Source organism: Ailuropoda melanoleuca, chromosome 7 (assembly GCF_002007445.2).
Source record: "Ailuropoda melanoleuca isolate Jingjing chromosome 7, ASM200744v2, whole genome shotgun sequence".
NCBI classification, from domain to species: Eukaryota; Metazoa; Chordata; class Mammalia; order Carnivora; family Ursidae; genus Ailuropoda; species Ailuropoda melanoleuca.
The window spans coordinates 141,498,191-141,511,002 of NC_048224.1; the positions used below are offsets into that span (position 1 = coordinate 141,498,191).

General features: G+C 44.8%; 1 protein-coding gene across 5 annotated transcripts in view; it reads left to right on the forward strand.

Annotated features, from left to right (window-relative positions):
• UPF3A (UPF3A regulator of nonsense mediated mRNA decay) overlaps window positions 1–8,400 on the forward strand; it is a 26,601-nt gene extending 18,201 nt beyond the window's left edge. For 2 of the 5 annotated variants that reach the window (XM_034665544.1, XM_034665545.1), the window contains exons 8-10: window positions 3,132–3,289; window positions 4,925–5,222; window positions 7,268–8,400. In XM_034665544.1, coding sequence (XP_034521435.1) covers window positions 3,132–3,289; window positions 4,925–5,222; window positions 7,268–7,420 — 609 coding nt within the window. In that variant the 3' untranslated portion in view covers window positions 7,421–8,400. Of the gene's footprint in view, window positions 1–3,131; window positions 3,290–4,924; window positions 5,223–7,267 lie in introns of those variants that run through there. The other 3 variants (XR_004626844.1, XR_004626845.1, XM_034665546.1) reach the window with 2 other exon arrangements.
• Window positions 8,401–12,812: the final 4,412 nt, after the last annotated feature.

A 12,812-nucleotide genomic window follows, 5' to 3' on the forward strand; every position in this document is an offset into this window, starting at 1 on the left:
CTGTGTCTCTAACTATAGTCTTTAGTTCAAAATCCAATCTATCTGATATGAGAATTGCTACCCCAGCTTTCTTTTGAGGTCCATTTGCGTGAAAGATGGTACTCCATCCCTTTACTGTCAGTCTGAATGTATCTTTGGGTTCAAAATGAGTCTCTTGTAGACAGTAAATGGATGGGTCATGTCTTCTTATCCAATCTGCAACCCTGTGGCGTTTTATGGGAGCATTTAGGCCATTCACGTTGAGACTGATTATTGAGAGATATGATTTTAATGATGCCATATTGCCAGTAAAGTCTTTGTTTGTATTGGTTGTGACTTTCTGTTCTGTATCACTCTTGGGGCCTTTTTACCTTTATAGAACCCCCGTTAATATCTCCTGTAGGGCTGGTTTCGTGGTTACGAAATTGGTTAATGACTGGCGATGCTGGAAGGTCTTTATTTCTCCATCAATTCTGAATGACAGCCTTGCTGGAAAAAGGATCCTTGGCTGCATGTTTTTCTCTGAAAGAGCTTCAAAAATGCCCCCCCCCAACCCTTTCTCTCATTCCAGGTCTGTGCAAACAGGTCTGACGTAATTCTGATACCTTTGCCTTGGTACGTGAGAGATTTCTTTGCCCTGGCCACTTTCCATACCGTATCCTTGGATCTAATATTTGCGAATTGCACTATGACGTGACGTGGCATTGGTTTGTTGTGGTTGAGCTTGGGAGGGGCCCTCTCTGCCTCTTGGACACGAATGCTTGTTTCCTTTGCTAGATTAGGGAAGTTTTCAGCTACAATTTGTTCAAATATCTCTTCTAGACCTCTATTTTTCTCCACCCCCTCGGGGATGCCGATGATTCTGACACTGGATCGTTTCGTTGAGTCAGTAATCTCCCATAACCTGCATTCGTGGGTGTGGATTTTTCTAAGTCCAGCTTCCATTTTCGTTTTTTCCTCTACTAACCCATCTTCCAGTTTGCTAATACGTTCCTCTGCCTCATTCACCCTGGCCGTCAGAGCCTCTAGTTTTGACTGCATTTGGCTCACAGAATTTTTAATTTCTGCCAGATTCGCTCTCATTTCCGCCCTTAGAGATTCTATATTCTCATTAACATTTTCGTTAATACTTTTTCCAAGTCTGCACATCATCTTGACCATTGTTACTCTGAATTCCATTTCTGATAATTTGGTTATATCCATATCCATTAGTTCTGTGGTAGAGGCCACAGACTCATTGTCTTGTCTTTGCTGGGGGGGATTTCTCCTTCTCGTCATTCTTTTTTTTTTTTTTTAAGATTTTATTTATTTATTTGACAGAGATAGAGACAGCCAGCGAGAGAGGGAACACAAGCAGGGGGAGTGGGAGAGGAAGAAGCAGGCTCATAGCAGAGGAGCCTGATGTGGGGCTCGATCCCATAACGCCGGGATCACGCCCTGAGCCGAAGGCAGACGCTCAACCGCTGTGCCACCCAGGCGCCCCTCCTTCTCGTCATTCTGATGAGGAGAGGTTGCGGGGTTGTCCAGAGCCCAAATTATTGACCAGGACCCCGGCCGTGCACCCTTGTTTTATAGGGATCTTAGGGATGTGGGCTTCTTGATTTTCCAGCCTGCCTTCTGGGGGAGGGGCCTGCGGTGCCAGTACTCAGGTAGGGTCTCCGTGTCTCCTGTGAGGGGGGATGGGGATGGGCACTCTGTGAGCCGGTGTTTCCAGGCTTTTGTTCTCTGGTGGCTTTCCCTGGTGGTTTGCTGTGCCTTTTCTTAGAGACAGAGCAGCAGTGGCCGAATCTCAGCCTCTGTCACAGAACAGAGGAGATCGCGGGCCGTTCTCCACTGATGATCTGGTGACTTTAACTCTGTTTCTGTTGGTGCTGCTCAACCCTGCAGTGTCCCAGGATGTGCGCCCCACACCCGGTGTCCCAGCCCTCACTTCAGGGCCGGCGCTTCTCTGTCCTTTGTGTTTCTAACACCGGCAGCCGCCCCCGCACGCTCCCAGAGCTCCCGGTCTCAGTCTGGATCCAGTGAGCACACCGGAGTTCCGTGAGAAGTCTGGTGTCGCGTGCTCCCCTCTCATGGTCAAAGTCTGTTTTCTCGCGGGTGCCGGTCCGCGAGTCCGCCCACTCCCCCCGTGCAGGTGGCTACCGTTTCCCGGCGCCCAAACGCGGTGGCTCCCTCCCCCTTCCGTTTATCTTCTGATATCTGTGTGCAGTTTCACGGCTCCCCACTTCGTACCTCAATACTCAGTGCTGGAGATGTTCATTTGTAGAGATCCAGATGTATCTTCCTGCGTCTCAGGCTGATTCCGTGGATGTTCAGGCTGGTCTGGTACCTATCCAACTCGACTCAGGGGACCAGCTGAAAAAGGGGTCCCCCACTCCTCCGCCATCTTCCCAATTCCCTCTGTTTCACTCTTAAATGAACTCATATAGTTGAAATTTGTGTATAATTTTGCTATAGTACAATCTAAAATATGCTCACTTTTATGAGTTAGAAAATTCTCAGAAGTATGCCTTCTACTTTTGTTTTATAAACTGACTTACCTATGGCACTTGAACTTCAAAGAGTAAACTACACAGAGAACGGGGGGACAGGGGAAGGCCCAAATTCAGAGACAGCAACCTGCTCAGGCTGATTCAAGAAAGAGTAAGACGTGTTTTCAAAAAGTTTAAGCTATTCTAAAAGTCATCAATATAAAGCAACATTTTAAACAATATATTTTTACGTATTACATAAGCAATACTTGTTCATTTTAGAAAAAACTAGAACTTGGTGACAAAAGGAAAGAAATCATTTCAGTTCCACCACCCGAAAATCATCACTATTAACACAGTGTTGCCAGCCTTTTAGATGTTTTTCCCTGTGTGTAAACATATAAATAGAGACCAGGTCTTTTTTTTTTTTTTTTTGGTGAATAATAACATCTTCTCATCACATCAACTGTCCTAGGTCGTTGTTCATAACTATAGTATTTCATTGACTGAATGTTCCCCTCAGTGTTTAACCAAAAACCTGGTCGCTGCACCTTTAGTTTACATTTTTTGGTATCCAAACATTTGTGCTCAATGTTGTTTTATATTTTTAATTTTTCATTAAACAACTTCATTTATAAAATTCTCCAAAAGTGAGATTTTACTGAGATCATAATTTCTTAGCTCCTTAAGAAACCAGAAAAGGGGGAGGAACCAACTGAGAAGCCAAAAGAAAGACGCGAGGAAGTGGATAATGGAGACGGAAAACGGGAGCCCTGTGCTAGCTGTGCTGTCCTGAAGCCCGCGCCCTTGGGGAGTTCACTGGAGGAGCCCAAGGAGAAGTAAGCCTGCGCTTTTGTTGTTTTGACCACATGAAGGGTCACAGACTGTCCTTTGTCAGTACAATTGCTTGTATTTCATACTGCTTGTGGAATTAGAAATTTTATGACGGTATGCTTGTCCACATCTTTATTTCTCCTTGGTCATACTAGGAACTTAGCTCCTTTCATCTGCCTCAAGTCTGCTTTCCAAGCAGGGATATGTCATTTTGCTGGTTTCTTAGCTGTGTCTGTCCTAGCCTCTTCCTTTGGATTCCTGTTATCGCCTTTTAGGTCTTCAGGATCTCCTTCACAGTCTCTTGTCCAAGTGCTAAGCTTCCTTTGTTGACGTTATCGTCCCTGTGGCCCTTCCGTGGAATTTGACCAGCAGCTGGTGTTCACCAGCCCAGCCTGTCTCAGGCTAGGGGTCCTTGGGCATGTACTTCTCTGCCTGCTTGTGACATGCTGCTCGTAAAAGGAGCTCAAGCAGGGCTTCTGTGGGAATGGGACAGACACAGTCTCTGCACAGGGGCCAGGGAGATCTGCCAGAACCTTGTCAGGTGGGAGCCCCTCCCTCCTGCCTCTGAGCCTCGTCAAAGTTTGGCCACCTCCACACAGTCAATGGGACCACGTGTATCTAGGCTTCTTGTTCCCCTGACCTAGGGCTCTTGCCCATGCACTGTATCAGGACACCCCTGGAGCTTCCTGGAGCCCAGGGCTGCTCTGCTTCTGAGGTGTCTGGAAGTGAATTTATGTTTGCAGGCAAGATGGCAGGGTCATGAGATTAGGCTGTTGTTTGCTCAGAAACACAGCCATCTGAGTAACTTTTTAATGTCCTTTTGTCCACACAGAGTTGTGATTTAAAAAAAAAAAATTGTTGCCCTCTTTTTGGGGGTTCTGGTTTATTGGTTTGTTTATAAAATTAATTTTTACATGATTAGGAAATTTATGATCTTTTAGCACTCTGGTTTCTGTTAGAGGTGTTTGTATTATTGTTTATGATATAGCAGTGCCTTTTGTCATGTTTCTGGCATGAATTCATACTTTTCTCAGAGATCTTTTTCTCCCTACCAATCCTGTTGCTTCTGTTTTGTGGGGAAGCCACGGACAGCATGTGAGGACTTTTACCTGTGGGTTGTGAAGGGAAAGACTTTAGGAACCAATGGAGCTAAGCAGCCATTTATTTACTTATTATTCATATCAGTTTGATGTATGTATAAAAATTAGTAAATTTCAATTAATTTTAGCTACACTTGAAGCAGAAACCAAGCTGTCAGTATCAGCGCTGTGTCATCATGGACGTGGACCTGGGCCACTAGGAAAGTCACATGAGCACTTTGGTCTCCTGTATTTTATCTGTAAAGGGGGGAGTTATATTTACTCTGGGGGGTTACTGAGAATTAGAAAACTAAGTATATATGCCTATTATGTATGTCATTCAGGTTTAACAGTAGATACTGTCGTTACTACTGTTGATTCCATCTTTCAGCAATTTTTTCTTGAATACCTGTGCTGTGCCTGTTACGTGCACGCCTGTGATGTGCTGATGAGCAGACTTAGGGATTCCCTGCCTCTTCTGGAACTTACAGTCTGGACGGCAAGACAGGTACTCGACAAGCAGTACACCTGAGGTTACTGAGAATTTGTATTGAATCACAGGTCACAGAAGGACAGTGATAAAGAGCAAAGGGAGATGGAGAGAGGATGTCGAGAAAAAGAGCCTGAAGCACAGAGATGCCACATGGATAACAGCAGAAAGCACAGAGCTCACTGTGAGTTTGACAGGTTTTCAAGGAGAAACGAAGAGGAGCCAAAATGGGGGAAAGGAGTCCCCCCAGACAGAGGGAAGAAGGGGAGCCAGGACAGTGGCGTCCCTGTGGAGGCAGCAGAGCGGCCCGGGAGAGAGCACAGAAGTGAAAGCGGCCCAGCACCCAAAGCGGAGCGCCCAGGAAACAAGGTTCTTCTATTCATTCGTTCATCAACCCTAAAAGTATAGACTGCACATCTGTAGGCTTACACCTGCTTTGCCAAACAGAAGTTCCTCTGTTTAGCCAAGACAGAGAAATCTACATCAGGTATCTTGAGGTTTCAGATCACTCACACCGACAGTGGGAAGTCCGCCCCTGCTGGGTCCTGCGCTCTTAGGGCATGTACCGCCCGACAGCTTGCATTTCATGACACCCTGTGGAGCTTTCTCTTACGTTACTAATAACATACTGATTATTAGGAGGTAGTCAGAGGGCTCATAAATACCGGTCAGTTAGATCTGCACAGTCGACACAGGATTGGAATTGCCCACTTAGACCAACAAATGGCTTTTTTCCCCCCCCAGAGTTTGAGGTTAATTTTTATTCACATCACGTTGTTGTGGAGAAGCACTTAATATTAATGGGGTCCCTTCCCTTCCAAGGCCAGGCGCCATGGTGCCAGCCAGTCCCCCACCGGCCCGCCACCTGATGACCGAGGGGACCGAGGCTCCCCAGTCTCCCTGGGTTGCAGTCTGCACCCTCCTGCCACCCCATTCCTGACCCCAGCAGGCACGCTGTCCTCTTTCTGCATGATTTTGTCATTTCAGGGGTTCTTTAGAAATGGAAGCACACAGTGTGTGACCCGAGATTGGCTTTCTCAGCAGACTCCCCTTCAGATCCACCCAAGGTGTTGCTGGTGTCAGTGATGTGGATTTTTAAAATGTTTCCAGTAAAGGCAAGGCAGAGCTACCGGCAAGAGGGGAGCCTTCTTCTTTGCACCCTTGACTAACCACATCTGTATTACTCAAAAGTTTCTGTAGTTACCTTAATCTCAGGTACGGTAGGTACAGCCATGGGTCTTTTTGGTTGTTTCATGAACGCTCGTGTCTCAGCTGCCTTTTCATGTAGTGGCCATGCGTGATCTGTATTTGCACAGCTTTAGGTGTTGGGACTCCTCTCAATGAACTGTGATGCCTTGGAGGTAATAAGGTGCCTTGTGCATAATGGCACCTTTTGTATGAGGCCCGACCGGTTACAGCGTCTTTTCACCATCTGTGCACACCAGTGTCGCCCTGGTGAAAAGCAGGACCGTGCGTGTTGGCCTAAGGCAGAAGGTGGCATGGGAGCCCTGCACCTCTGTGTGCACAGGGATTCAGACCCACAGCCCCTGCCCAGCCCTTTCCCGTTCTCTTCACTGGCCAGGCTTCCGCTAAAGAAAAGGGCATGCTGGTAAATGCCCTGGTGGGGACTGTGGGGCCTGGGAGTGGGTAAAGGTAAGTTGGTGAGCCCTGCAGAAACACTGTGCTGGATGTGCCTGGGCCCCTCGGAGGCCAAGGAAGGGGTGCAGGTGCAGGAGGCTCCCTTGAGCCAGCGGTTGGTTGGTCCCCCTCTTCTTCAGGGCAGAGCTGGCTGGTTTCCCACTGTTGCTCTTGGTCCTTAGCCTTCAGAGTCCCTCTGTCCTTTACTGGCCCCACCACCCTGGTGTCCTGAAGTGGTTCAGCAGTATTGTACACACGTCATTCAAACATGGTTGCATTCTTCCACCTCTGGGACGGTTCAGGAATGACCCACATGGAAAGTGCTCATTACAGATGTTATTAACTATGCAGTTCATGACCCTAAAAAGCCGCCTTTGAAGAGCTGTGCCTTGCTTTGTCTCAGGCTGCGTGTTTACCCCACCTGGTGAGTTGGAGGGGCTGAGACGTGTGTGTAAGTCTTCACCTGTCCACCTGTGAGGGGAATGCAGTGATTCTACTGGCTCTGGGGGTGTTCTGGGTTTGAGCATAACATTTTCCCAGACACTAATTTACCTTCCATCAGGTTATTTTAAATATCGACTGTCTTCCTTTTCATGGCTTTTTTTGGGCTTCAGAATGCCTGGTTTCTGAGGTGGTGCTGTGAAAAGGCAGATTTTTTAGCCACAAGACTGATTGGCTTAGATGATTAGGGTCATCAGACCCTGGCAGTAGAGACATTGTGCCCCCTCCTGTATTGCCAGCCTTTGGAAGGGTAACCCTCCCCTCTGTCCCGGCAGGATCGGCCGGCCTTGCAGCTGTACCAGCCAGGAGCTCGCATCCGAGCACGAGAAACTGGCGGGGGAACCTCTGTGGAGGGCCGTGATGGGAGCAGGGACGAGGCTGAAGATGCTGCATGGGCTGGTCCCCAGAAGAGTGAAGAGGCAGGGTGAGTCCGTGCGCCCATTTGACGGGGAGCTCCCATTCAGCATTCTGTGGGTTAGAGAGGGCATTCCAGAAATGTATCAGTCAGCCTTGAGGATAACCCACAAGATGCATTTACTCCTCATAAAGAAGTCAGAAACTAGAAATATAAATGTGGCGTAGAAACATCTAGAAACCATTCTTAAGAAAGAAAGCTGTTAAAAAATTGAAAAGTTGTCATAGATTTTACTGTTTTTAGTATAAACTAGTATATACTGTTTAGCCAGAACGGAATGAATAATCTCCTTTGAAAAGTAGAAACATACAATTAAAACAGGGAAGAAAATTAGTATTGTACCAGCGTGTACTCTGAAGCACTTTGAAACATGTTGTAGGAATAACCGGTACTTTGAGTTGTACACATTTGTAAGTAAGTGATCTGTCGGGATCCAGATCGCGTGTGTGTGAGCAGTAGTTTAAAAAAGGGAAGGGAGCAGCTCTCCTGCTGTTGTAAGCTGGTGATCCAGACACCTGTGCCATCTGTTGTGAGCATTCCCTGACGTCTGTGTGCTGTAGCCCCTAGGACAGGAGCCTTACCACTATGTCAAGTCCCACAGGTTGAAGTATTGCCCCTTGAACAATTTGGCCACTGTTTTCACAGTCTTTGGATGGATGTGCTGCTCATGGTGTGTAACCACTGTTATGTAAGGGCTGCTGAGATAACATAAGGGCATTATTTGGGAACAAGGATAACTTAGGTACAACATCTGGGGTTTTCCTTTTTGCAGTCTGAGGCAGTTTTATTTTTAAAAGACTTAATGGAGTTTTCTGCAATTATGCGTTCATAGTACTTTTTAATGTTAGTGAAATTTTTAAACATTTATGTATTTTTGGCACTATGCTTTGGACCACATATTAAATAATTTTAGTTGCTATGGATTTGAAGTCCAGTTACGGTACTTTTCCTACATTGAATTTTACGTAATAAAATATTGCTTTTCAAAATGTAGCTTTAATTCCCTGAGTATTTTGTTGATTATTCTTTACTAAATATGACATGTTTATCAAAAATTGAGAATTTGGGGCACCTGTGTGGCTCAGTCAGTTAAGCATCTGCCTTTGGCTCAGGTCATGATTTGGGGGTCATGGGATTGAGCCCCACAACGGGCTCCCTGGCGTGCAGGGAGCCTGTTTCTCTCTCCCCCGACCCTGCTTGTGCTCTCTCTCCCTATCTCTCTCTCAAATAAATAAAATCTTTAAAAAAAACAAAACAAAACCCTGAGAATTATTTATCATTAAAGACATTTGACTGTTGCATACGTAGTCTGTCCCATGGCATTGTAGTGTTCTTGCTCTTGACTGTGGAACTCCAAGAATTTGGCAGGGGAAGGGTGAGAAGGACTTGCTGTGATTCTGTGAGCTCCATGTGACCCAGCACAGCCAGCCCTGATGGAAAAGGGGTAGGTAGTAACTCTTTGAGACTTTGCAGACTCTCTGATCTCTGTTACAACTTGCAAACTCTGCCGTTAGGCAATACATAATGAATGGGCAGGGCTGTGTTCCAATAAACTTATTTATAAAAACATGCAGCAGGCCATAGTTGGCCTGTGGACCATAGTTTGCGGACTCCTACTTAAGAGTACGGATCAGACTGGATCTCCCGATGAGGAAGCCATTATGTTCTCATTGCTCATTTGGGCTTTGATCTGGAAACACAAGTGCGGCTCAAGATGGACTGAAGACTCGAACATAAGACCTGCAACCATAAAATTCCTAGAAGGAAACATGGAGGATTCGATCCTCGTCACCAGTCTTGGTGATAATGTTTTGTATTTGACACGAAAAGCAAAGGCAACAAAAATAAAAACAAACAAATGGACTACATTGGACTAAAAAGCTTCACATGAAAGGAACCCATTTATAAAATGAGAGGAAAAAAATGTCTTCACACAACATACCTATTAAGGGGTTAATATCCAAAATCTGTGAGGAGCTCCTTCAACTCAACAGCAAAAAACCCCAAATTACCCAATAAAAAAAAAGGGGCAAAAGACCCGAATAGACATTTTTCCAAAGAAGACATCCCAGATGGCCAACAGGTCCATGAAAATGTGCTCAACACCACTACTCATCAGAGAAGTACAAATCAAAACCCCAAGGAGATACCACTTTACACCTGTCAGAGTGGTTAAAATCAGGAAGACAAGAGAGCAAGTCTGGACAAGGATACGAAGGAAGGGGAACCCTTGTGCACCATCGGTGGAAATGCCAAGTAGCAGAGCCACTGTGGTATGCCAGGTTCCTCAAGAAATTAAAACTAGAATGTTAAATTAAAAACCATATGATCCAGCAGTGCCACTGTGGGCATAGATAGATGCAAAGGGAGCGGAATCAGGACTACCTTGAAGAGATATCTGTTTACACGTTCATCACAGCATTATTCACAGTAGCCAAGGTATGGAAACAACCGTAGTGTCCATGATGGGTGGGTGGATAAAGAAAATGGAATATTATGCGGCCTCATAAAAGGAAACCCTACCATCTTCAACAACGTGGATGAACTTGGAGGGCATTGTGCTAAGTGAGGTAAGCAGACAAAAAAGACAAATACTGCATAGTATCACTTATATGTTCAGTGTGAAAAAAAGTCAAACTCATGGAAACAGAGTAAAATGGTGGCCACCAGGACAAGGGTGTGAGGGAAATAGAGGTTAGTGAAAGTCATAGGTTATTCAGTTATAAGAATAAGGTCAAGGATCTTATGTGCAACAGTGACTGTAGGTGATAACACTGTATTGTATAATTGGAATTTGCTAGGAGAGTAGAGTTTTCTCACCCCAAAATAAGTAAATATGTGAGGTGATGCTAACTCAGTGTGAATCCTTTCATAATGTATACATTTTACAAATCAGTATTTTGGACACTTTAAATGTTACAAATTTGTCAGTTATACCTCAGTAAAGCTGGAAAATAAGTAAAAAGTAGTTACACTCTCTCAAAGGTTCCTGAGATTTGTCCCCAGGGCTTCCCAGAAGTCACTTTGAGATTACTGATTTAAAACAATAATACATTGGGGTGCCTGGGTGGTTCAGTCGCTAAGTGTCTGCCTTCGGCTCAGGTCGTGATCCCAGGGTCCTGGGATCCCTGCTCCACTGGGCTCCCTGCTCCGCTGGGAGCCTGCTTCCCCCTCTCCCTCTGCTTGTGTTCCCTCTCTCGCTGTGTCTCTCTCTATCAAATAAATTTAAAAAAAAATAAAACAATAATACATTTGTATAATTGGTTACCTTGGTATGAAATACTTCCATATACACTTCCCAGTTTCGGCTTAGACTCACTTTTAAGATTTATTGGGCAGGACGTACATGATCTCCCTTTTATAAACTAGGAAACAGGTTTAGAGATACCGAGCACCTGTTGTTGGCAAAGTCAGAAGCTGCTCTCATATTTGTAAAGTTTTATTACTAATTATCCAGAAAAAAAGGTTTCTGAGTTTATCACATTTCTAAGAAATGGTAGAAATGTTAGGAAAGAATGTTCTTCACATGGACATAGCCCACGGGAGTTGCAGCCCACATCATGGGGAGGGACTGCAGTGCTCAGCATGACCAGCGGGTGGCATGGGGCTGGTCACCTGTTGGTTTGCCTTCTTTATTTGCTTTGCAAAACTCTGTTTTTTCCTATCGTTTCTCATTTTAGATCCCAGTCTGGTTTTACTCAGCTACCTAATAATTTTAATAATTATATTTAAACGTGAACATAGCAAAGCAGAACACTATCAGTATTTTAATGGATCTCAGTCTTGCTAGTAAATTATAAACACCAGCTGCCTGAAGTAATTCCTCGAATCTGACATGAAATAGGCACTTTGAAGAATCTCATTTACATCTTTGGAAGCAAGTTTTCACTTGCTTGATAATAGTGCTGACCGAGTAATCATCTCCCACTTCATGAGTCACATAACAGTGAGACCCTTAAGGGAAGGTGAGGCCGCTCATGGGGCAACGGGTTCTCTGTATAGACCTCCACAAAGACAGCGGGGTGCATAGCCGCAGTCTAGCGGCCCCTCTGGCCACAGTCCTGCACACGTAGAGGACCCGGGTGGTTACGAGTGGGAGCTTCTCCACGTCCCGCCGTGAGAAGAGGATCTTTTATGTTCGCCTCTCTCATGGAATTCTCCTTTGTGTCTGTCTTCTCAACTCTGATGAAAAGAGAATTATCTACACTTTAAGTAGATTTGTTTTCTAGTCTGTTCTTCCTGTCTTTAAGGGCATGTCAGAGATTAAAGTGGAGAATTAAGTAGGTGTTTGATCTATTTGATCTGTGTTAATTAAAAGCAAAAAAGAAATGAGAGAAAATAAGTTTATTTTCAGAACAGTATTTAGAGTCAAGAGGGTTTTTTTTAACCAAATAGCCTACTTACATCCCCCAGTTTTGCTTCAACCCAGTCCCAGCTATAGCAAGGTCTAATGATAGTAATTGTTATGTGAAAATTCAGTTTTAAATCTTTATTTTTAAAATTTTGTCACTTCAGTGAAGTTTAGAAAAATGCTGTCAGTCTTCTCTGTGTGAGCTTCTGTTGGGCTGCATTTTGGTGGAAAGCTAACAGCTGCTTGTAAGTGCTTCTCCTTATCTTTGTATCAAAAGCATGTTTATCATATAATGTTTTAAATTTCTCCCAGAATTCTAAAGGAAAAGTAATTTCATTAGTAACTTTGTATCACAAAAGCAATAAAAGATGTCCTGGCAGACTTAAGCAGTCTATCCCATAGAGGAATGGCATTTTTCAACAATAATAGCACTTTTAGTAGAATAATTTAAATTATTTTCATGGTAGAAATTATTGTCATGTCAAGGTGCCAAACAGAGCTGTGTGCCTATATATAATTACCTGGGTACACATGCATGGAGTAGCCATTTCCTACATCACTGGGGCCATGCTTTTCTGAACCAAAAAGTGGAACAACTGATTGGCAAAGGATTCTTGTGCCACTCTGGGGTGTGAGGTTCAATGTAGGAGATGTTTGGGTACCAAACTGCTGGCATTTCTTGGATGTCTTGACAGATGGTTCTAGAAACCATGATATTCAGACTGAACTTTGTCCCCACAGAGTTCACATGTTGAAGCCCTAACCCCCCTACCCCCTGCACTGTGGCTGTATCTGGAGGGAAGAAGTAATCAATGTTAAAATGGTCATAAGGATGGGACCCCAATCTGATAGGATTAGTGTCCTTGTAAGAGGAGACACCAGACGGTGCCCATCTGCAAGCCAGGGAGGCCTCACCAGGAACCAAAACACCTGGCACCATGATCTTGGACTTCCAGCCTCCAGAACTGGGAGAAATAAGTATCTGTGTCTGAAGTGCCCATCTGTGGTGTTTTGTTAATGGTGGCTGGAGCTAAGACAGGCCTGTCCCAGGAAA